The sequence below is a fragment of the Heptranchias perlo genome, chromosome 9, assembly GCF_035084215.1.
Source record: "Heptranchias perlo isolate sHepPer1 chromosome 9, sHepPer1.hap1, whole genome shotgun sequence".
In the NCBI taxonomy this organism is placed as follows: domain Eukaryota; kingdom Metazoa; phylum Chordata; class Chondrichthyes; order Hexanchiformes; family Hexanchidae; genus Heptranchias; species Heptranchias perlo.
The window spans coordinates 55,548,460-55,574,595 of record NC_090333.1 but is presented as its reverse complement, the minus strand read 5'-3'; the positions used below and the strand labels follow the sequence as shown (position 1 = coordinate 55,574,595).

Genomic DNA, 26,136 nt, shown 5'->3' with positions numbered 1-26,136 from the left:
GTGGTAGTGCCACACAACACGTTGGATGGTGTCCTCAGTGCGAAGACGGGACTTCATCTCCACGAGGACTGTGCGGTGGTCACTCCTACCAATACTGTCATGGACAGATGCATTTGCGACAGGTAGATTGGTGAGGACGAGGTCAAGTAAGTTTTACCCTCGTGTTGGTTCGCTCACCACCTGCCGCAGGCCCAGTCTAGCAGCTATGTCCTTCAGGACTCGGCCAGCTCGGTCAGTAGTGGTGCTACCGAGCCACTCTTGGTGATGGACGTTGAAGTCCCCCACCCAGAGTACATTTTGTGCCCTTGCTACCCTCAGTGCTTCCTCCAAGTGGTGCTCAACATGGAGGAGGACTGATTCATCAGTTGAGGGAGGACGGTAGGTGGTAATCAGCAGGAGGTTTCCTTGCCCATGTTTGACCTGATGCCATGAGATTTCATGGGGTCCAGAATCAATGTTGAGGACTCCCAGGGCCACTCCCTTGTGTTGTGTTGTGACTCAGTGCTTCCCCGGATAAATCCTTGATGCTTTTTCTTGTACAGGAGGAGATTACACAGTTCTACCCAATGGAGGTCTTCAGATCACTCGAGCTACGGTGAAGGATACTGGGACATACATGTGTGTTGCACAAAACCCAACTGGCACAGCCCTGGGAAAGATAAAGCTGAGGGTGCAGGGTAAGTTACAAAAAAAATTAATTATAACGGTTGTTGGTGGATTTCTTTTTTGGGAGGGACAGTGTTTTCTGATTAGAGACTGTAATCAAATGTTTTAATGGTTTAGATCATGAGTAAATGTTTTTATTAATTTTCTTTGGTGATTATTTGAGTTGATATTTATTTCCGAAGTCCTCGGAGCATAGGAACAGGAGTAGGCCATTCAGCCCCTCGAGCCCGCTCTGCCATTTGATAAGATCATGGCTGATCTGTGATCTAACTCCATATACCTGCCTTTGGCCCATATCCCTTCATACCTTTGGTTGGCAAAAAGCTATCTATCTCAGATTTAAAATTAGCAATTGAGCTAGAAATTTATGTGTGGCTACATGCACCAGCTGGGGACAGGGTGTAGTGTTCTGTGAGACTGCAAAGCTTGGGATTGAAATCAGAGGAGGAAGCCAAACAGAGTTGACCATTGGCAGGTACTACCTGGTTTACTCAGACACAAACTTGTGAGGTAGCCTCGTAAGTGAGTAACACTGGTGATCTCCATTATGCATTAAATCCATGACCACAGTCTGAGATCTTGCCAATTGACATGTGGTACATCAGTTCATTTTAAGCACCAAATTTCCTGATAGCTTTCAAAATATACCTGGCATTGTATAACCTGAGAAATCTTATCAGCAGCATATTTCTAATCTTACATATAACAACAATGATTGCATTTCAAAAGTAATTTGAAGCACTTTGAGATGTTTATGAGAGATATGATAAGGACCTATATAAAATGCAAGTCTTTCTTTTGTTAAAGATTGCTCTAGAAATGTTTGGAGCCATATAACATTTCCAAATCGCATCGTTTGAATGAACAATAACCAATTGCAGGCTCACAATACCCTTACGTTATATTTTCATTTTGGTGCAACCAAGGTGAATCTCTGCACTTCGTGTCACTGGTTACAAGCAGAGAGCTTCCAATAGCAACATATACTTAGGGCAATAATTTCAGCTGCTCACACTTGCTTTACCAGTGAACAAAAAATATTGATACTGGTATGGGATATGCGACTGCACCGAGCTCATAATGTAACCACAGTCCAAAGTATGCAGGTGGAAAGTAAAGATTGCCAACTGGAGAGCTCTTGTGCCCAGTAGCTCTATATCATCTAGCTTCTCCTTTTTTAAATTGTATCATGTTCCAATTTATTAATAATACTTAGGTCATTATTCTTCCGAACTATTATCTCTTATTCTTCCTAAGCTCTAAATAAGTAGTCTTTCACTATTCTTTCTTCCTGTTTCATCAGTATGTTGAAAACAAGGCCTATCACACTGTCTCCTACTCTAACATATTCTTTCCCAGGGTGTCAAACTGTGCAACTCCTTACCTCCTTCAGTAATTCCTTCATTCTACAATCTTGGGTTTAAAATCCAAGCTTGGCGTCATCTCATCACTGCCTCTTAATGTAGATTGTCTTCATTCTTACTTTTTTTAAACCTTGGTGATGAGCCTTAACCTTGCATCAAGATTTCCTAGTTTTATTTTTAAAATACATATTTTATTGTATATATCATGTCTAAATAGTTCTTAAAATGTTTTGTTGTATTTTTAGACAATTTAATTGAAGTAAAAATGTTCTTTTTTTTATATATATATAAAGTGCCACCTGGTATAACACCCCATCCCAAGAACTACATCGTTGCTTTGGATAAATCAGTCACCATGGTCTGTGAGGCCAAGGGTTATCCAGTTCCTCAAGTTACATGGAACAAAGATGGACAACAAGTTACAGAGAGCATCCGTCAGAGGATCCTCAGTACTGGAGCCCTGCAGATTGCTTTTGCCCAACCCAGAGACACTGGACGATACACCTGTACAGCAGCCAATCTTGCAGGTTCCAGCAGCTCTGTCATGGTTCTAACTGTTCACAGTAAGTATTGTGTTATGTTATAATACCCACATTAACATCTTTTGCTTTTAGATCAGTTGGACTTCTTAATAACCTATTAGTGAAATGGGGACCAATTTTCGTGCCTGTTTTCAGGCATGAATGAAGCAGCAACGCAAGGAAAATTTAAACGCAGAATTTAACACCCCCTTCCCACTCACACCCGGACCGTTGTCACGTTGGTGGAGTCCTTGAAATGTGTGGTACAGACACCCACTAAAAACAGGCGGGCACCTCATTAGCCCATGTAAATCGGGATCCCATGACATCAATAGGATCCTGATGCAATTTTCAGGTACCAAGGTGCAGATCATGCCCCATGCATACTCCACCCATTGATACTTGCATTGAATGGCTTAACCAGTGGTCCTTAAAAGAATCACTGCAGGCCACTAAAAAACAAATAACTTCTTAAATGATTTTCTTTGCATCAGCAGGAGCGTTAATCCTCCTCTTGACCCCACAAAAATCGACCCACCTGATGCCCATCTCTCCGCAGCCTTCTCTGGGGATTCCCTCCTCTCCCCCCACCCCCCGCAACTTACCTGCATCAGCTGGGCTCTACACTGGAGCCGCTGGATTTTCATCTCTCTCCGATCGACGAGCCGCTCGACATGTGCAAACAGCTTGCCGACAGTATGGCAATGAGGCCTGACCATTAATGTTGGTCGAGCCTCTGACTGACTCCATCGGGCGAGTGGCGGGCTTGCACTTTCCGCGTCTCACCTGATGGAGTCGGACACCTGAAAATCTACCCCACCATTTCAGAATGTACAGACTCAGGTGGTTCTGTGTCACAAGTTAATGGAGATATGGGCTTGTGCCATAAGGTGAGTCAGAGAGCTCAACCATGAGGTCAAGGAGGGAGGTGCCACAGAAAATCCAAGCACTTGCACAAAAGCAAGGAAGAAAAATGGAAGGCAAAGTGCCTAGTTACAGTCCAACTAACGGTCAGATACAGAGTGATATTGGTACAGTACTGATCTCCTAACTCCCCTTTCATCAGACTTGATGTATAGTGTAGGTGGAGGACGTTCATCCAATAGAAGAAAAAGAAGCTATTTATGAGGGAAGGCATCACAAAATTTGGCGCTTCAACATGTACCACTGTGATAGGACAAGGGCTTGCACTAAAGATGCTCCACATGGTGAGTTCATGATTTACACCATGCTGCTGTGAGCGAGCAGTAATCATAGAGTCATACAGCAGAGAAGGAGGCCATTCAGCCCATCGTGTCTGTGTTGGCTCTTTGAAAGAGCTATCCAATTAGTCCCACTCCCCTGCTCTTTCCCCAGAGCCCTGCAAATTTCTCCTTTTCAAGTATGTACCCAATTCCTTTAGGAAGTTATTATTGAATCTGCTTCCACCACCCTTTCAGGCAGTGCATTCCAGATCATAACAACTCGCTGCGTAAAAAAATTTCTCCTCATCTCCCGTCTGGTCCTTTTGCCAATTATCTAAATCTGTATCCTCTGGTTACTGACTCACCCACCAGTGGAAACAGTTTCTCCTTATTTACTTTATCAAAACCAGTCATGATTTTGAACACTTCTATTAAATCTCCCCTTAAATTTCTCTGCTCTAAGGAGAACAATCCCAGCTTCTCTCATGGCTCCACATAACTGAAGTCCCTCATCCCTGGTACTATTCTAGTAAATCTCCTCTGCATCTTCTCCAAGGCTCCACTAAGTTTTATTTACTCACTCAATCTGCCTTTTACAGTCCCACCAACCATCCTCACTGCAGAGACGGAGTACACTGTGATTGAGGAAGCTCAGGCAGCATTGCCGTGCATTGCCGATGGTGTCCCTGAGCCATTGCTGACCTGGCAGAAAGATGGCATAATCCTGCAGGACACACCAGGAAAATATAGGTTGATGCAGTCAGGAGAGCTCACTGTGGAAAACGCTACGGTAAGGTCAAAGAGATCAGCTTCAAATATTGTTCACTGCCTTTTGCAGGTTAAAATGGCTTAGATGAAGGGACCTGATATAATGTATCCAAGTTTGCTGACGATACAAAGCTAGGTGGGAAAGTAAGCTGTGAGGAGGACATAAAGGGCATGATTTTATCGGGGGAGCGGCGAGGGTGGGGGTGGGTGGAGTTCCTGTCAGGAAACCCAGAAGAACGGGTTTCTCGGACGTCCTTACGATTTTGACGTAAGGACATCTTTTATTTTTTTTGACGGGTTTCCCGTCCAACAGGCCAGCCTGATTGACAAGCTGGTCTCAGTCAGATGGGAGAATAAGAAGGAGGAGGACATTTCAGGTAAGTGTTAGACTGGGGGGGGGGGGGTCGGGGGTCACCGGGGGGTCATTCGTCAGGGGTCACCGTAGAGGGAGGGAGGAGGGGGTCAGTCATCGGAGAGGGAAGTCAGTCATGGGGTGGGGTCAGTCATTGGGCGGTGGGGTGTCAGTCATTGGGGGTCACGGGGGGGGCCAGTCATCGGGGGTCGGGGTCATCACGGGGGTCGGAGATCGTGGATCGTGGGGGAGGGGGGTCAGAGATTGCTTGGAGGTGGGGGGGACGATCGCATTTGTAGGGTCACTACAAGTAGGCTTGTTGGGCCTGCAGGAAGTATTCCTGGTCCTCCGGGCCCACAAGCTGTGCTATAAAGGCACTCCCCTGCAGTTTCGGGCCTTCTCTAAAGTGGATTGAATCAGAAGGCCAGGAATCCCGGCCCCCAAAGGTTAAAAACAAAAAACCTGTCAAAATGGAGGATTGCAGCCTATTTGAAAGCTTTGACTGACCGACCCGCCTCCTGAGAGCGGTTTGGTTGCCCGCCCCTCATCCCGCCTCCATGAAAACCGGGAGTGGGCAGGTTTTACGTTTTTAAAAATTTTTACCACCCACCCTGGTCCCCCGTCCCCAGTCCCCAACCCACTCGTTTTTCTCTTTTAAAATCATGCCCCAAAAGTCTGCAAAGGGATATAGGCAGGTTAAGTGAGTGGGCAAGAAGGTGGCAGATGGAGTATAATGGGGGGAAATGTGAGGTCATTCAGTTTGGTAGGAAGAATAGAAAAACAGAATATTTTTTAAATGGTGAGAAACTATTAAATGTTGGTGTTCAGAGGGATTTGGGTGTCCTTGTATACGAAACACAGAAAGTTAACTTGCTGGTACTGCAAGCAATTAGGAAGGCAAATGGTATGTTGGCCTGTGTTGGAAGGGGGTTGGAGTACAAGAGTGTAATTACTGCAAATGCACAGGGCTTTGGTGAGACCACACCTGGGGTACTGTGTACAGTTTTGGTCTCCTTACCTAAGGAATGATATACTTGCCTTAGAAGCGGTGCAACAAAGGTTCACTAGATTGATTCCTGAGATGAGAGTATTGTCCTATGAGGAGAGATTGAGTAGAATGGGCCTATACTCTCTGGAGTTTAGAAGAATCAGAGGTGATCTCATTGAAACATGTAAGATTCTGAGGGAGCTTGACAGGGTAGATGCTGAGAGGCTGTTTCCCCGGGTTGGAGAGTCTAGAACTAGGGGCATAGACTCAGGATAAGGGGTCGGCCATTTAGGACTGAGATGAGGAGGAATTTCTTCACTCAGAGGGTTGTGAATCTTTGGAATTCTCTATCCCAGAGGGCTGTGGACGCTCAGTCATTGAGCATATTCAAGACTGAGATTGATAGATTTTTGAACTCTAGGGGAATCAAGGGATATGGAAATCGGGCGGGAAAGTGGAGTTGAGGTCGAAGATCAGCCATGATCTGATTGAATGGTGGAGCAGGCTCGAGAGGCCGTATGGCCTACTCCTGCTCCTATTTCTCATTTCTTTGCATCTAACCAATAAAAAGTTCAGCATGCATTAATCAGATCTGTGTCTCTTTGAATCAATGAATATAGAACTCCACCTGGCTTTCTAATTGGTCTGTGCTAATGATGTGGCATTATCCATCACATGCTTAGCATGAACCAATCAGATTCCAAGGCAATAAGACAGACTGACTTTGGAGTCAGCCTCACACCATGTGAAATGTCCAGATGGTCTACTGCATGGATTTAAAAATATATATTTTCATGGTTTAAAAGATTATTTAATCATTATTCACTGTAAACAAAAATAATCAGGGGAGATAGCTGGAAAAATCACTGAAACAGAAGTTGAATGAAGCTGAGTGAAGCTGAATAGATACAACAATTAAACCAGGGTGCTTTAATGAGTTTACTGCTCCAATTGTGTTTGTTAATTCAGTTCCCTCACACTTTCAGTTCAGTATTTCCTTCCAGCCAGATCCCCCTTGTGCAACAGAAAATCTTTGATTCCTTCAACAGTGACTTCTTGGAATTCCTTTTTCTATGATGAAAAATGCAACTTAGTAACACTGAATCTATGCTACAAAAACGGGTTCACAATAACATACAATATGAAATTCATCAGATTTCAACACTCCAACTGGCCACAAAACAGACTTCTAGCAATGGCATTAATTACATTGCTTCTTTGAAAGAGGGGAGGAGAGAATGCAATTCCAAATAAAATCTTACCCTGGGGGGGCCTTTTTATGCTAATTAGACAATTTGCCTGGCGTCAGAAAGTTCCACCTGAGATAAGTAACAGATCTCCAGTAAAGGTGGTTATTGACTAATGTCAACAGTACCTCTGGAAACATCTGCCCCTCGGATTTCCTCACTTCCACTGGCTGAAGGAGGGAGCACAAGACAGTAATAGAGGAGCAATAAAGGGGAGAAATCACGATTTTCTGTTTGTGCCGACTTCATATTGCATCTGTCAAAAACCTAATTGTAATTTTCGTTTATTTCCTCTCAGCCTGATGACACTGGCAGTTACACTTGTATAGCTACCAATGTGGCCGGTCATGACACCAAGACCGTCAGCCTGACTGTCTATGTCCACCCAGCTTTTACAGAACTGCCTGGAGATATATCCTTAAACAAAGGGGAACGCCTAGCATTGAATTGTGCAGGAAATGGTATTCCTACACCAGAAATCACCTGGACATTCAATAACAACATTATACCTGGTAAGAATATGCTCAATGTACTCATCATACACGGAGTAATTTCTTTGCGGTTATTCTCATTTAAAACACATAGGGGGTGAAATTGGTCTTGGGCGTTAACACAAAATGGGCGGTAGTGAATCAGCAGCCCGTTTTACACTCTGCCCCTTTTCATTTTCCATTGAATTCTGTTTTGTGCTGCCACCTAATTTCACCACCATTATCTTAAAATTTGTACGTTGTCAGCCTATTAGACAGAAAGCATAATCGGATGTACTTGATCTTGTTGATTGCGTTGCTATAGCTGCTTCCCACTGGGATCCAGCGGGTGGACAACCCCCTACATCACCCATTGAATATGAGGGTTGTGGTGCTATGATAAGAAATGAACTTACTGAGGCTGAATCGGAGAAATTGTTTGAAATACAGTCCCCATTTTTGGATGTCTGCTGATACATCAAAGCTATCCTCCATATAGTCTGACCATCAAGTGACGGGAACATATTTGGCTTGTGCTACGTTAGCTGATCTCAGTCAGATTGGGAAGGGAAGAGGGAGCTATGATTGGCCGGGGCATGCCTAGACTTGGAAAGAGGAAGCGGGAGGAAAATCCTGATTGCTGTCAGAGTATCACAGAAGGCCATTTGGCCCATCTTAACTCATCCATCCAGAAAGGCCCTACAATCCCCCTATTTCAGCATCTAATTGTTTCTTAAGTGATTCCAGGGTTTTTGCCTCCATTACTTTTTCTGGAAGCTGATTCCAAATGTTGATCACTTTTAAATTTACCTTTTAGTAATTTGAACATCTGTTTTCTTGTCCTACTACTGAAAACAGCATTTAAAATTACTCTTTTTCCCATTCCTTTCTGTGGAGAAATGGTCAAAAAGTTGTTATTATTAAATAATTTCTCCAGGCGCTCACTTACATCCTCAACTTTCTTGTTGAGCTTCCTTCCTTTCCCAAACACCGGATGTGGACCAGCAAACATTACTTTGCACCAAAGATTACTACTGGAATATGTGTGAGAATTTCAGGTCAAGAGAGGACTGGGTTCTGCTATGACATCTCCATCGCCAAATAAATAATGAACTCTTCCAAGAATGGCCATCTATGTGAGGTACTAGAAGACTGCTGGCACCTATGGAACAATACCCAACCACGAGTCACTACCTTCGACAGAAGAGGGGAGAAACATTAGGCGGAGGGGGAAAGATTAGTTACAAAACACAAAGTTCAGAAAATCTGTCAGCAAATCAAACTTGTAGAAAAGCATGAGTTGTCATTTTTACAGAATTAAAAAAGCAAATCTGAAACTGTGTATTGAGTAATATAATAATGTGTTGAAAGCATAAATTCAGAAGCAAGAGATCAGACAACTTCATTCTAACAAATAAACACATCTTTTATTCCTACAGCCCAATATGATAATATCAATGGACACAGCGAACTGGTCATTGAAAAGGTATCAAAGGAAGACTCGGGCACATACATTTGCACAGCTGGAAATAGAGTGGGATCCATCAATGCCATTGGATTTGTATATGTCAAAGGTGAATTAGGGAAGACCTTTGAATTCCTTTATTTTGTTTGCATAAATCAGCTTTTTAGTGTAACTAATTTAAGTACTGTTCACCACAATGGGATTTGTTTTAGCAACATTTACAGAATAGGAAGGTGAATTGCTAGCCTGAACCAGCTAGCTTAACTATTTATAAATACGGAAAAAGCTGGAGTTATGCAGCAGAACTATTAGCATCTGTAAAGAGAAAAGATAATTAAAGTTTCAGGTGTACAGCAGGTTCTTAAAAATTGTCCAACTGTGTCACCAAGATCAGAACATGAGCAATCTTGTGAACCTGGATTTGTGAATGGCTCATTTTACAATGGACATATGAGAAAGACAATCGGTTCATCTTGCCTGTCCCATAACACTATTTGTATTATTTTACTTGTTTTTTTGGTACAATTGATGCAAGATTACACCATCGCAAATAAATTAAAAGGGGCCACATAATGGAACTGTCGTTAATTCTTGCACAAATATGAAAGCATTTTTAACGGGTGCAAAAAGCCAGGCTGACTGGGCAGGGCTGTGTTTTCTTTTTCAAAATGAAGCTTTACTGACATTCCCAGCAAACTATGGTTCTTCGATAATTTCATATAAATAGCATATACATTTTAGGGGTACGTTTCCAACTTGCCACATCCAGTGAGAACCCTCATCCCTTGCAACCACATACTGAAAATTTCAGCACCTACTGTGCTTGATTTTCTGGCCATTTAAATTATTGGTTAGAAAATCGTAAACAGCGGCCTCGGATTTTCTAGTAAGCACCCTGCCAGAAGAGCAAAGTCCGAAAATTATAAATGTTGTTTTTTGTAAGGAAAGATATACAGAAAATTACCAGGTCTCAGGTAATTTCAGGTAATTTGGGGTATTGATTCTACATGTGATGCTTTGATCTGATGGTCTGACATTCAAGCACAGGTTGTTTGTTGAATGTTAAGCACTGACTGCAATCCCCACAGAGCCTCCGATCTTTGATGGTGACTTCAATCCAAACTGCATCGAACCTCTTGGAGGCAGTGCTATCCTAAACTGTGAGGTCAGAGGTGATCCACCCCCCACTATCCAGTGGAGCAAAAAAGGAATCAATATTCAGATCACCAACAGGATCCGCCAGCTCCACAATGGTTCACTGGCCATCTACGGCACAGTGGTAAGTCAGGCAATAGATAGTTGGAAGACTGAAGGAAGTAGAATTATTGGGTAGAGGTCATTATATACTTGATATCATAGAAAATCAAAACTAATACCCACACAAGACATTATGATACTGATTATAAACAGGCTGTTGTGAGAATTAATGTAATTTTGGAAAGTAGCCCACTAAAATAAAACCCATTTGCTTAAATTTGTAAACACAATATTTTACTGCCGAACACCATTATGATATAATATAATATAATAATTTATGAATATATTCAGGCCTGTATAGTTTTACTTTCTTACACAAACACTGTCCTCCAGATGTTAACGTGAATCAATATAATATAATAATTATTTGAAGGCAGGTTTCCGATTAGACTTAAAAACAATAAGAATTATTTTCTACTGAACCCATTTCATGTGGGTGGTGTGCTTTTGAACATCCAGGAATTTAAAAGTAATAATAATGCCCTGTCTTTTAGTAAATGTTTTTATTTACTGACTGACTTTGACTCTCCATCACTGTCTAAGATATTAAATTTGCATCTAAATAGCACCTTATATCCCTCAGAAATGACCCAAAGCACTGTGTGGACAATAATTTATTTTGACGTGCAGTTACTGTTAGTATTCCTCCGATACACAAGTTAAAAACATACGTAATTCTAAAAATATACATTTAAAAAAATGTCTGCCTCAAAGGACACCAGCCTTTTTGGGTGTCCTTCTCTCCAGAACTGCTCCAGTAACATCAATGACTGATGGAGAGGGGACAAATGCATCCAAGATTGGCTCTAATCATTTTAATGGGAACTGCAACTTCGAACCATTCTGCAAGCTGATTTGGGACCACTGGACACCCAGGAAAATACATGACTGGCAAATTGTGCAGCGTATACAGTATAGCATGTTTTCACAAGATTGGCCAGCTCTAGAAAAGCCTTCATCAAAATGAATGAAACTGCTCCGAGGTGAAGATACGTCTTTCACATTAGTGGCATCACAGAAACTTCTCTCAGGGGAAGGAGATAGGAAATGGCAGGTTTCCATCAAGGCAGTAAATTAGATTTTTTTATAAAGAAGATGCCAAGCATTTGAAAATAAACATAGGGGGAATCATTTGACCAGAACATATTTCCCCAAGATTTTGTTTAGTCAGCAAACAGCTAAGTTAATTGGCATGGGTTACATAATTAAATTATTCTTTATGAGGATAGTTAATCTACTGTGTCTAATATCAGTGCAATTAGATTCACGTTAACATCTGGAGGGCAGTGTTTGTGTAAGAAAGTAAAATTATACAGGCCTGAATGTATTTATAAATTTGAACTCACTCTGGTTTGTAATTTTCTGTTCCATCTCTAGAATGAAGATGCAGGGGACTATAAGTGTATTGCTACAAATGATGCTGGTGTGGTTGAGCGAAGTGTGACCCTGACTCTGCAGAGTAAGTCTGTATTATTGCATTTACTTACAAATAATTTGTACATTAAAATAGTCATGATAACCATAAAGGCAACTGATTTGTCTGTCCATCATGAATGAATGTTGCTGTAAAAGGACGTCTGTAATATTTCAGTTAAAAGCACTTCACTAACTAGAGATGCTCAATCTTAAATCAGTCTGTGTCATAGTGGATAAATCACATTCAATCCAATATTAATCCTATTGGATTTGAGACAGTCCTACCCCCCTCCCACCTTTACTTAAAATATGACCAAAACCTTCATTTATTTCCCCTTCATTACAAGTCTTTGAAGGTTGGTTTACATTCATGCAGCAAACTTCTCCATGTCCTATAGATTAAATTGTTTTCTTGCACCTTTTTCAGACCTTCTCCAAATGTCCCTGAAGATTTTTTTCTCAACCCTGTTACAGAATGCTCAGAGTTTATCACGGATTCCCATCAAGCCCCTAATGTCCCTGTGTATTGAGCCAATGCTCAAGCCTCTTACGGATTCATCTATGACTCTGGATGTATCACTGTATTGAATCAATATTCAATACAGCACTCTCCAATGGTTAAAACCTGTAATTGCACACTGACAAGTCAATTTACATCGAGTTACATCGGGCATGATTTTGACCCCGAGCCGGGAAGGGGGCCAAATTGCGGACGGGAAACCCGGATGTACGGGTTTCCCAGACGTCTTTACGATTTTGACGTAAGGATGTCTTTTTTTTTGTTGGTTTGCCGTCCGACTGACCGGCCTGATTGACAGGCTGGTCTCAGTTAGACAGGAGAGCAGCCAGGGAGAGGACGTGATCAGGTAAGTCTTCAGGTAAATCTTTGTTTGTATAGATGGGGGGCACATGGGGGCATGGGCTGGTATGGGACATGGGTTGGCACGGGGGCATAGGTTGGCATGGGAGTCGTCAATCATGGGGGGAGGGATCGGGGTTCACTCACGGGGAAGGTGTCGGGATTGGGGGCCATCGCGGGGGACCGCAATCGTTTGGGGGGAGGATCGGGTGTCGGGTCTGCGATCGGGGTCGGGGGTCCGCGAGTTGGGGAGTTGCTGCAGGTAGGCTTGTTGGGCCTGGGGGAAGCACTTCTGCTCCTCCAGGCCCACAATCTGTGCCAGAAAGGCACCTGCCTGTTAGTCTCGGGTCTTCTCGCCTCCTTTCACGAGGCGTGAAAGAGAAAACCCGGGAATCCCAGCCCCCTGGGGTTGAAATCGGAAACTGTGGGAAAATGGAGGCCTGAAGCCTTCCTGAAAGGTTTTAAGGCCCAACCCGTCTCCTGGGAGTGGGTTGGTTGCCCGCCCCTTGTCCCGCCCTGGTGAAACGGTTGCAATTTTGAATGCCCCCCTGCCCCCAACCCACCTGTTTTTCACTGTTAAAATCATGCCCATTGAATCTACAGCACAGAAACAGGCCATTTGGCCCAACTGATCTATGCCGGCGTTTATGCTCCACCAGAGCCTCCTCCCACTCCTCTTCATCTAACCCTATCAGCATACCCTTCTATTCCTATCTCCCTCATGTGCTTATCTAGCTTCCCCATAAATGCATCTTTGTTAGTCACCTCAACTACTCCTGTGGTAGCAGGTTCCACATTCTAACCATTCTTTGGGTAAAGAAGTTTCTCCTGAATTCCCTATTGGATTTATTAGTGACTGTCTTATTTTTATGGCCCCTAATTCTGGTCTCCCCGCAAGTGAAAACATTTTCTCTACGTCTACCCTATCAAACTCCTTCATTACCTTAGAGACCTCTATTAGGTCACCCCTCACCCTTCTCTTTTCTAGAGAAAACAGCCCCAGCCTGTTCAGCCTTTCCTGATAAGTATATCCTCTCATTTCTGGTATCATCCTTGTGAATCCTTTTTGCACCACCTCCAGTGGCTCTGTATCCTTTTTTATAATATGGAAACCAGATCTGTGCACAATACTCCAAGTGTGGTCTAACCAAGGTTCTATACAAGTTTAACGTAACTTCTCTGCTTTTCAATTCTATCCTTGTTTAAATAAACCCCAATGCTTGGTTTGCCATTTCTCAATGGCCTTATTAAACTGTATCGCTACTTTCAATGATTTGTGTATCTATACCCCGAGATCCCTTTGCTCCTCTATCCCATTTAGATTCTTATTATCCAAGCAGTATGTGGCCTCCTTATTCTTCCTACCAAAATCCACCACCTCGCACTTATCTACATTGAAATTCATTTGCTAATTATATGCCCATTCTCCAAGTTTATCAATGTCTTCTTGCATTTTGTTGCATTCTTCCTCTATATTAACTACACCCCCCAATTTGGTGTCGTCCGCAAATTTTGAAATTGTGCTTCCGATTCCCGAGTCCAAATCGTTAATATAAATTGTGAATATTGGTCCCAGCACCGATCCCTGTGGAACACCACTTCCCACCTCTTGCCAGTCTGATTAGCTACCCTTACCCTCTGCTCTCTGTTTTCTGTTTTGTAGCCAGCTTGCTATCCATTCTGCTAAGGATTTATAATTGGAAAGTTGTCGCAAAAGTGTGACCAAAAATGTGACAATAAGCAGTAAGGTTCTGTAGATAAGATGTGCACACATACATAAGGTTTTAAATATGGCGTTGCTCACATTAAATCGAAGGATATAGCCTCTGTTATTTGTCTGTTTGTGTTCATGTTGGTGGTTTAGCCTCTCACTTTTTTTTGGTCTTTTTGTCTTCTGATTTTGTGTATGTTCTTTTCTGGTTTTGTCTTTCTTGTTTTGACGTTTGTCCATGTCTTTCATTCTTTTGAATTATTTGCCTGCTCCTTGTTCTGTCAGTAGGAGATGTGGGTGATGGTTTGGTGGGATAAATAATAGAGGTTCGGGGAGGATTTTGGGTATGTTTTGGATTGTGGTTGATAGTGAAGGGATGCGGTGAGGCCTGAAGGCTGGCTTTGAGGAGGTTGGGTGGTAGGTCGAAGGGTCATAAAGCAGAACGGAATATGAAGGGGGTGCTCCATCTTCATCTGTGAGATGTTTGTTTCTGCACAGCTAGAGAATGTGTCATTCCCTGTTCATTCTTTGGTAGCAACCTGTTGAAGCAATGTGGTTGCATCCATGTTTGATGTACTGCTGTTGCATGCAAGCCTTTTACCCATTGCATCTATTGCCTGGATTCATCCCTTCCTGTTCTTCTATCATGTCCTCTTTTCCTCTGTTCCTGTTTCGCTCTGTTGATGCATAGCACTGATAATCCCCTGCGTGTTACACTTTAGGTTGCTCACACTTGTACGAATGTTCTATTATTGCATCTTATTTTCCCATTTCATTGTTGCCTTTCTTCAGATCTGCTCAATCTGTTGTTCTATCTCTCAGTGGCACCGGGAGCCTTAAGTTAAAACCTGGCAGTCAGCTTTCAAGCCTGTGCATCCCTTTTCTTCTTGTAACAAAGATCTTCTTGTGTCCCTAATTGCTTTGAGTACTGTAATACTAAAGCATTTTGCCAGGCGTCCACCTGAGTGGCTGCTGGTTCCTGTTGGCCACTCCAACAAGTTGCTGGTGGTAATTTCCAACCTGTACCCAGAGCAGCTGGCTGCCCTTCCTAACCTAAAGCATCCCGTGAAGGCTTCTGCCCTCCTTGCACTGTCCAGCTCCTTTTCCCTTTAAAGACTTCTTGCAGTGATTTCCTGCGGGCTCTCTTTGCCTGTTGTTTCCCCTGCTAAAGGTTTCATTCAGCAATTTCCACAGCCTCCATCCCACCAGGACTGGTGATTTATCTTCTCCCTGCGTTTTCTTATTGAAGACTACTTTTGCTCCAGTGACCCAGCACCCACTAATGATCTTTGTTAGTTTTATTGGTACTTTACCATTCAAGGTGTTAACAGCACTTGTAATGTATCTGCCAACTTTTACATTACAAGTGCTGCTAGTAAATTGAATAGTAAAGTGTCAGTACAACTAGTGATGATCAGTCAGTGGCCATGAGGACAGGAGGCAGTGACCTGGATGGAGAAGTGGGTCCCAAATAACAGGGGCAGGGTGGGACAAAGCTCAAGCTTGAGGCCAGGCAAGGAAGCAGCACTGAACCATGACAATGATTAGAACGAGGCAGACCAACATCTGGAGCGGGGAATTTTTAGATAATAATGTCAGGACCAGGGCCACAAGAAGCTGCAAAAATCAAGCAGTCAGTGGGATGGCAGGGAAATGACTGTTTAGAGGCTCAGGAGCAAAGGTGAGCAAGTGCCAGAGGCCTGACAGCCTAGGCCCAAACTTCAAAAGAAGTCCCTTTCTTCCAGGCACACACAGTCTGTAACAATTCGTTCCCATAAAATATATAAGTAACAATTAAAATATTTCTCACACTCCAGATGAAAGGCAACCAAAATGGCAGACACTCTGGCTGTAAAAGGACGGCGGGGTAGGGGAAGGGGAAGGTTGCTCCACCATGCCACCCAGTGGCCAGAGCTTGCAACTGCATGCAGACTCAAAGCAGTTTTTTCAATATATTTGTCCGTGACAGGTCCATGCGTTACACTTCAGTGCTGAGCTAGACATTGGAAATCCTAGTAGAGCGCCACCTACAGGTGTCACGGGGAGTGGTTACGGGCAAGTGTAACAGGTAGGTGTGGACACATTTAACATGGGAAAGTCCATGGGAAGATATTTACATAGGACTTTTCAATGGAAGGCACAATAGACGTATGATATTATATACTAGTCGACCTTCCGTGGCATTGCACACGGTAACTCGGAGAATATGATCTTCGTCTGTCTTTGTGTTGCTGTTTGTCCTTTTGTCTGTCCTCTTCTACTTCTCACTCCTTAGCTTGTTTTGCTACTCCTCTGTTTCTCTCTCTAGCTGTTTTTTTTACCTTCTGGTTGGAAAGTGGGAAATGATATGGCATGGTTTGGCAGGGAATGTTCCACCAATAGCTGCAGACTTCATTTTGTGTCAGGGTTGTTGGGAAAATGTGGCCCACAGCGGCTCCCTTCCCATTCCCTGCCCCCAATCACTCATGTTTCCACCACCCTCTAGATTTCTTCAATAATCCTACCTCCTCCCCTTTGTCTATCTGCTCAATCCCTGTATCCCCCCCCCTCCTTTCTCTGCTGTCACTCACCTCATTCTTAACCTTCTATCAATTCCTCTTCCACCCCCTCAATCTGTTTTACTCCTCCCCTACTCCTTCTACCCTCTTTTCCTGTCTGTTTCCCTCAGAAGCTTTGTTTACTTTAAAAATTCAACTTTTTATTAAATTAAATTAGCATGACGAAAGATTCTATCAGTCGTCTCTCTCTTTCTTTCCGTCTCATAGTTATTAGCAATTAGAATCTCTCTGTCACAGCTGTAAGCATTTACCATTATAAATGTTGATTATCCTTAGGTTCAGTCATAGTAGCCAATCCTTAATTTCCTATTCCACCTATGTTAGGACTTAGAAATGTAGCAATAAATTATTTCCTTAAAATCTCATCCATATGTTGCATCTTCACATAGGTTTTTATGACCTGCTGGTGCAACATTTACATCAGTGCACTGTTCTATATGAACACAGAATATGTATTATAGCAGAGCTCTTCTGCACTGCCACCAGATTCCACAGTCATATAATAATATTGTATGAATACATCAAGGGGCGATTTTAAACCCCAAGAACGGGTGGGTTGGGGGCGGGTGGGAGTTGAAAATAGTTGTTTTTTGGGTCGCCACCACAACCCGCCACTGGGTTTAACGTCGGTGCGGAAAAGTACAGGCTTCCCACTGGGAATGCAAAGTCCGAAAATTCTGCGGCTGCGACCCAAAAAAACAACTATTTTCAACTCCCATCTGCCCCACAACACACCCGTTCTTGGAGTTTAAAATCACCCCCATCCTGTTTCATGAATCATTTTGTTTTTGAAATTTCACAATGCGATCCCCAGCAAGATTGTCAAATATTCCCCTCTGTGAACTCTAGTAAGGATCTTGGTCCACTATTGTCTTCAAAGTGGGTCTTTGAACTTCCCCGTGTGTTGTCTCTAATCTCTCCTACACATCTTTCTTCCTCTTTGGCAATTAGTTTGGGTTCACCCCATCACCTCCTCTTACTCTTTCAACTACTGCCTTTACATCTGTACTCTAAAGCTGTGGAAGTCGCTATTAACTCACAACTCTGATACTTGCTCCTTCCCACAGGTTTCTCAATTTAAAAAAAAATGGAAAATAGGTGAGAGCTTTCCACCCTGTTTCTATCTTACTGTTGGTCTTTATTTCGCCCTAGGTTCCCCAGTGTTCACGGTTGAACCCATGGATACCGTTGCTGATGCTGGCACCACCGTGATGCTGAACTGTCAAGCAGGTGGGGAGCCACCTCCAACTGTTGAGTGGTCCCGTCAAGGTCGGCCGCTAATAGGCAATGACAGGATCACAATCCTATCTAACAACTCGCTGCGGCTTGCTGCTGTGCAGAAGAAGGACACGTCGAAGTACGAGTGTGTGGCGAGGAATCTCATGGGTTCAGTGCTTGTCAAAATCACCCTGACAGTGCAAGGTTTGTGGAGATGCTCTTACTAATATAAATAAATGGTTTTTTTTAATTAAAAAAAGAGAATTATCAGAATGACCCAGGGTGTCATGCTAGGCCAGAAAGCAGAAACACAACAGTACCAAAAAAGATGCTTTGTTGACTCTGCGTACTGCTTATAGACAGTGTCTTAGCCTATCAGTGTTTCACACTGATAAACCCCTCCTAATTTAGATAAACTGCAGTTGAATCTCATTAACATCAGTATCACAAACCCACTGTTGTAATAGATTGTTCCCCTGATTTTAATAAAAGTTCACTTACACTCAGCAGTCAAACTTGAGCGCTGGATAAGGTTAAACCTTGATGAACAAATTTCTGTTCCACAAGCATGCAGTCTTGAAAACTTAGGCCCAGCTGTAATTTCTCCCATTAAAATGGAGCCCTCATTAGATCAACTCTGTTTAACCTCAAAGGCTAACAATGTTAATCTGAACAAAAATTTATTGAGCTTTTTTCTGAAAGCCACCCCTTTCAAACTATCTGTTATGCTGCGGTAAGCTTGAACATATCATTGGCAATCTGATTCTCTAATCAGTTCTTTGTTTGTATTAAATTCATGGACTTTAGACAGTGCCTTTTAACAGTCATCACCTACTTTCACTCCATGAGGTACACTTTCCTCCTCTGTCTAATTTTTATGAAAATGTTGAGTGTAAATTAGCATTCCCATTTTTTGTTACTCGCATCTACTTCAAAATTGACTGAGATTAACAAATGGAGGAAAACATAGCCTCAGTTGCTTGGTCTTGGATTGGGTGCCATTCCCAAGGTGAAAGAAGAGCATTCTAATCCCAATGTGACAGCCAGACTCCAATTTAATGGGGCAGATTTTGCTGCAGCGGGACATCTGTTAGTTAGACTTACAATTGCACATTTAGGTTTTAAAATGTTTTGCCTACAAAGTTGCTGGAAGTGCGAGCTGATAGTGGCACAGTGAGGGAAACAGGACATCTGGGACTTTGGTGAACAATGGGACAAACAATGTATCTCCTTAACCAATGTGATTTAAGGAATGAGAAACAAATAGCGTAAGAACTGATAAGCATGGTGACTTAGAGTGGGTGAATTCAATGTCAAATCAAGTACAGAAAGAGGAATAAAGGGAGGGAAAGATAGATTGAATTAAGAGAGAGAGAAAAAAGGGACCGAAAGGAAAAGTAAGAATTTTTTTTTAATTTAAAATTTGACATTTTTAAAATCTCCTAAAACAATTCACAACCTGAAGGAATGAGACTCCACACTTACAATTGTTTACTTTCTGAGCAAGAGAGGTTGATTGGCAGTCATTAACAATTATTGTCATTAAAAGGGTACTTGCGCTATTAATTACTAGACTTAACTTTCTGTGGCAAGTTTAATGGGCAATTAATGTGCAAATGCAGCAACTTCATGAAAATCACGGGGAGGTTAAATGTGAGATGCCATTTTCGCGAAGCTAACGGCGCAAATCGGCCAGCAACTTGTGACAAATCGCAATCCACGGGACATCTCTTCCTTGCCACAAGTTACTGGCCAAGTTGCGCATTAATAACAATGTACATCGTTTAGATGCTGTTATTTTTTCAGCAACATCTGGCCCAATGTGTTTTTAACTTATTTGCACACAGTTATTCGCCTCCTACAATTCACCGTCTAGACTAACACGTGAAGAATGGCCACTTGGCAGGCTGAGGTCTATGGAGACGTACCCCAGCATGTGTCAGCGCCCTCGGGGGAAGACGGGAGATAACTGAAGTGAATAACAAGACATATTAAAAGAAAGTGCAGTTTTCTCTCTTGGATGCTCATAGGTCATAGATCACAAGCCATGAATTGAACTCATTCACTGATAATAGAGCTGGAACCACTATAAACATTTATGGCAGCTTCTTCACTTTGTTGTACAACGTGTTACAAAAAAATGACGGCGATAAGAGATAGAAACATTGACTATTTGAATTACTGTTGATTTTTCTCCTATAGTGCATGGTGGATTTTCTGAATGGTTGAAGTGGGGCCCATGCAGCGTTACCTGTGGACAGGGAGTGCAGAAACGACTGCGACTTTGTAACAATCCAGTGCCTGCAAATGGGGGCCGGCATTGCCAGGGTACCGATTCAGAGACACGTGGATGTCAGTCCAAACCTTGCCCAGGTACATTTCTATTTTACAGTGTATTGTGACTTAATGGTTCAGAAATTTAAGTAGCAGGTTGTATTCAGGGTACATGTCTGCTTATGGAACAAGCAATAGAAATAAACTAATAAATCTCTCTCCAGTTAATATTTACTAAAATTTCACCATACAATAAAATAATATTTGCATGAATATAACACCTTATCACAGCAAATATCTGAAAAGTGCCTCATAAATTTGGAGTGCAGTAACTATGCTTACCAGTGATTTTTAAACATTAAACACCTATAAATAATGATTATAGTCCCAGGGAATTTCTGTCCTAACTTTCAAAAGACAGTATCAGCTACCTCAAGGAATCAATGCTATCATGGAAGAATATACTTCCTATTAATATACAGCTACAAAACGAATGTGCTAGTAAGTCAACAAATGCAGAAAAATCCATCAATCTAATGACTGATGGACAGAAATCTGATGACTTCACGAACCCCTTAGATTGTCTGAGGCACCATTTTAAAAATCTCTGATGTAGACATGTAACGATCTGCTTATTATGTAATCTTAAATGGTCACTTTATAATGCAGCCAGTGACCATTTATAAGCATTGCAGTAATGGCCTGACTAACAATGTTTGGACAAGTAAGGCTGCCACTGTATTGTCATGTTCATAATAATACAAAGTGGCTTCAGGTGGTCATTGACACTAAAGTGCCGGGAGAACTTGAGGTTGGGATTGAAAGTCACATGACTGCTACTTGCAGAGTAAAACAACTGACTCATCTGACTCCAGAATACACTCAAGTCAAGTGGTGCGAGACCTCCTCAGGCAGACCACCTCATCGACTTGGCACTATGTGGACTATAAGCTTGCTGAGGTGGTTAGGTGGAACTCCTGGACACTTTGTTACTTAATTGGAATCTTTTTTTAAAAATGTTGTCAGAACTGACAAAATATTAATCTGTCTTTTTAGGGTGACAATGAGCACTACAATTGCTTCAGTGCCCCCAGGCTAGGAAGGTGGAAAAGAAACCCAGTGAGATTCTCACTTCTGACCCCTATCCAGTCACTCATGTTGGATTTTTTTTTTTTTATTCGTTCACGGGATGTGGGCGTCGCTGGCGAGGCCAGCATTTATTGCCCATCCCTAATTGCCCTCGAGAAGGTGGTGGTGAGCCGCCTTCTTGAACCGCTGCAGTCCGTGTGGTGACGGTTCTCCCACAGTGCTGTTAGGAAGGGAGTTCCAGGATTTTGACCCAGCGACAATGAAGGAACGGCGATATATTTCCAAGTCGGGATGGTGTGTGACTTGGAGGGGAACGTGCAGGTGGTGTTGTTCCCATGTGCCTGCTGCTCTTGTCCTTCGAGGTGGTAGAGGTCGCGGGTTTGGGAGGTGCTGTCGAAGAAGCCTTGGCGAGTTGCTGCAGTGCATCCTGTGGATGGTACACACTGCAGCCACAGTGCGCCGGTGGTGAAGGGAGTGAATGTTTAGGGTGATGGATGGGGTGCCAATCAAGCGGGCTGCTTTATCTTGGATGGTGTCGAGCTTCTTGAGTGTTGTTGGAGCTGCACTCATCCAGGCAAGTGGAGAGTATTCCATCACACTCCTGACTTGTGCCTTGTAGATGGTGGAAAGGCTTTGGGGAGTCAGGAGGTGAGTCACTCGCCGCAGAACACCCAGCCTCTGACCTGCTCTCGTAGCCACAGTATTTATATGGCTGGTCCAGTTCAGTTTCTGGTCAATGGTGACCCCCAGGATGTTGATGGTGGGGGATTCGGCGATGGTAATGCCGTTGAATGTCAAGGGGAGGTGGTTAGACTTTCTCTTGTTGGAGATGGTCATTGCCTGGCACTTATCTGGCGCGAATGTTACTTGCCACTTATGAGCCCAAGCCTGGATGTTGTCCAGGTCTTGCTGCATGCGGGCTCAGACTGCTTCATTATCTGAGGGGTTGCGAATGGAACTGAACACTGTGCAGTCATCAGCGAACATCCCCATTTCTGACCTTATGATGGAGGGAAGGTCATTGATGAAGCAGCTGAAGATGGTTGGGCCTAGGACACTGCCCTGAGGAACTCCTGCAGCAATGCCCTGGGGCTGAGATGATTGGCCTCCAACAACCACTACCATCTTCCTTTGTGCTAGGTATGACTCCAGCCACTGGAGAGTTTTCCCCCTGATTCCCATGGACTTCAATTTTACTAGGGCTCCTTGGTGCCACACTCGGTCAAATGCTGCCTTGATGTCAAGGGCAGTCACTCTCACCTCACCTCTGGAATTCAGCTCTTTTGTCCATGTTTGGACCAAGGCTGTAATGAGGTCTGGAGCCGAGTGGTCCTGGCGGAACCCAAACTGAGCATCGGTGAGCAGGTTATTGGTGAGTAAGTGCCGCTTGATAGCACTGTCGACGACACCTTCCATCACTTTGCTGATGATTGAGAGTAGACTGATGGGGCGGTAATTGGCCGGATTGGATTTGTCCTGCTTTTTGTGGACAGGACACACCTGGGCAATTTTCCACATTGTCGGGTAGATGCCAGTGTTGTAGCTGTACTGGAACAGCTTGGCTAGAGGCGCAGCTAGTTCTGGAGCACAAGTCTTCAGCACTACAGCTGGGATGTTGTCGGGGCCCATAGCCTTTGCTGTATCCAGTGCACTCAGCCGTTTCTTGATATCACGTGGAGTGAATCGAATTGGCCGAAGACTGGCTTCCGTGATGGTGGGGATATCGGGAGGAGGCTGAGATGGATCATCCACTCGGCACTTCTGGCTGAAGATGGTTGCAAACGCTTCAGCCTTGTCTTTTGCACTCACGTGCTGGACTCCGCCATCATTGAGAATGGGGATGTTTGCAGAGCCTCCTCCTCCCGTTAGTTGTTTAATTGTCCACCACCATTCACGACTGGATGTGGCAGGACTGCAGAGCTTTGATCTGATCCGTTGGTTGTGGAATCGCTTAGCTCTGTCTATAGCATGTTGCTTCCGCTGTTTAGCATGCATGTAGTCCTGAGTTGTAGCTTCACCAGGTTGGTACCTCATTTTTAGGTACGCCTGGTGCTGCTCCTGGCATGCTCTTCTACACTCCTCATTGAACCAGGGTTGATCCCCTGGCTTGTTGGTAATGGTAGAGTGAGGAATATGCCGGGCCATGAGGTTACAGATTGTGCTGGAATACAATTCTGCTGCTGCTGATGGCCCACAGCGCCTCATGGATGCCCAATTTTGAGCTGCTAGATCCGTTCTGAATCTATCCCATTTAGCACGGTGGTAGTGCCACACAACACGTTGGATGGTGTCCTCAGTGCGAAGACGGGACTTCATCTTCACGAGGACTGTGCGGTGGTCACTCCTACCAATACTGTCATGGACAGATGCATTTGCGACAGGGAGATTGGTGAGGACAAGGTCAAGTAAGTTTTTCCCTCGTGTTGGTTCGCTCACCACCTGCCGCAGGCCCAGTCTAGCAGCTATGTCCTTCAGGACTCGGCCAGCTCGGTCAGTAGTGGTGCTACCGAGCCACTCTTGGTGATGGACATTGAAGTCCCCCACCCAGAGTACATTTTGTGCCCTTGCTACCCTCAGTGCTTCCTCCAAGTGGTGCTCAACATGGAGGAGGACTGATTCATCAGCTGAGGGAGGACGGTAGGTGGTAATCAGCAGGATGTTGGGTGACAACAGGATTGGGCTTAGCTGTAATACCCCTCAGTTAATTAGCTCAGAGGTTTCCAAAGGTTTCCGTGTGGGTGATGCTCAGCAAATATTGACACACTCTCGGGGACCCCCTGCCCTAACTTCCAAACAAAGGTATCACCTACCTAAAGGGAAACGATGCTTTCATTGTTAAAATGTTTATTAGTATACAGCAACAGGAAAATGTGCTAGTATGCCTATAAATGTAGAAAATAACAGAAATCTGCTGACAAACAGAGAGCAATCTGACCTCCTGCGCCTGCAGGATCCTCTTGTAGCCCTAGGGTTCAGAGACCCAAGCTTGAAAATCAATGAATTGTCTTCTTGTCTCTTACTTCCCGAATTCACAGAAAGTAGCAGAGGGTGAGCAGGATCTGAAGAAACATGTTTCAGTACGAGTCAATGTCTTCAGGAGAGTAGAGCAACAAATCGGAAGGGGGAAATTAATTTTGCCATTTACATGTTTTTGCTTTGCCTACCCTGCATAACTGCTTGCTTCAGAGTGACTCCGTATGTGGGTTTACATTGTATTAGTTACTACCTCTTGAAAACATTACCAACAGAGAGAGTTTTTGTGTGTTATTCTGATGAAATGTTGCTCAAAAAACAGATTGGGGCATAAATTGCTTACCCGAGCACACCGTTCATCAATGGCGTCCTCTCTCTCCGCCAGCGAATCCAGGAAGCAAGTTCACGTATACGCACTAAAACCAGGAAATCATGAACTTGCTCCCATTGGTTCGCCGAATTAAAGGGCTACGCTATAATCAATAAAATCATTAAACATTTGTAAACTTACCCATCTGCCCAGCTGGAACCAAGATACTTACACCACCAAAAGTTACGCTGGAAAATACCAGCCCTACACTACTTTTTAAAATACGATGACTGTTAATGACTGCAAAACAACAAAAAATTAAATTTTAAAAATGTAGAATGTCATATTACTCTTATTTTAATATTTTTTGATTTAAAAGTTTAAAATTTTTTTTAAAAAAATTTAACTTTTAACTTCTGTAAGTTTCATTAAACTAAATCATTTGCTTGGCTTTTTATAATAAGATATGTGAAATTTAAACTAACATAGAGAAGTTAACTGTAAAGGAATGATTTCTAGTTGCCTGCTAGTGGCCGTGACTTCTCTTCTTGACAGATTCTGTGGGCGTGGCTTCCATTCCCACAGTCTCTATCGATAGGAATGAAGTTCAGCGCTGTGCTGATATCACAGCGCTGAACTTAAAAAAAAATTGAAGAGGAAGCAAGTGGATGTAAGTTTTCTCATAGTGTTTGTCTGCAGGATGTGCGGACAGCCTTGCCACGCCGGTCCAAGCAAATTCCGGCCCAATAACATTAAATACTGTAATAACAAATGTCTTATGGCTTCAGTGGACGGCGGTTGGGCAGAATGGGGCCACTGGGAGGAATGTTCCCGTACCTGTGGCCAGGGGAACAGGACAAGAACCAGGACGTGCAGTAATCCGTCGATGCAATATGGGGGGAGACTGTGTGAAGGCAAAGCTGTGGAGGCTATCATGTGCAACATCCAGCCTTGTCCAGGTAACAGAGACAATTCCATACAGTTCAACATGTACACCCACTCACGATAACTCTCTCGCTTACACCAAGGCCTCTAATTGCTCATTGCTCAGGACTCCTTCTCAAAAAGAAACCATGAAAAACGCTACAGTATGCTTTCTACAAGGCTCTTAAAAATTTTCAGAGGATTTATTGAGCTTCAGTTAAGAATTTTACACAGTGAAATTGGTGACATCTTATCTCGTTCTTGTTCATGTGTTTTTACATCTTACTTTGCAATTGTCTGACATTTTTCTTTTCTTGTGTCCTTTAGCACATAGATCTAGAAAAGACAAGAAAGTATTAGTAATGACTTAATCCCAGGTCATATAACAGAAATCTCCATGAGATTAAATGCAATGTTCTGGAATGTTATAAAGTTGTTTATTTTCAAGAACAACTTACATTTATATACCGTCATTGACGTAGTAAAACGTCCCCCAAGGCGCTTCACAGGAGAGTTTTCAAA

At 43.2% G+C, this 26,136-nt stretch overlaps 1 protein-coding gene across 4 annotated transcripts in view; it reads left to right on the top strand.

The window, feature by feature from the left end:
• hmcn1 (hemicentin 1) overlaps positions 1 to 26,136 on the top strand; it is a 505,541-nt gene that overhangs the window by 438,234 nt on the left and 41,171 nt on the right. For all 4 annotated transcript variants that reach the window (XM_067990488.1, XM_067990487.1, XM_067990489.1 and 1 more), the window contains 10 exons: positions 543 to 677; positions 2,324 to 2,593; positions 4,335 to 4,525; positions 7,389 to 7,602; positions 9,000 to 9,134; positions 10,114 to 10,304; positions 11,660 to 11,741; positions 17,979 to 18,248; positions 20,247 to 20,417; positions 25,479 to 25,649. In XM_067990488.1, the coding sequence (XP_067846589.1) occupies positions 543 to 677; positions 2,324 to 2,593; positions 4,335 to 4,525; positions 7,389 to 7,602; positions 9,000 to 9,134; positions 10,114 to 10,304; positions 11,660 to 11,741; positions 17,979 to 18,248; positions 20,247 to 20,417; positions 25,479 to 25,649 (1,830 nt within the window). The remainder of the gene's footprint in view (positions 1 to 542; positions 678 to 2,323; positions 2,594 to 4,334; positions 4,526 to 7,388; positions 7,603 to 8,999; positions 9,135 to 10,113; positions 10,305 to 11,659; positions 11,742 to 17,978; positions 18,249 to 20,246; positions 20,418 to 25,478; positions 25,650 to 26,136) is intronic.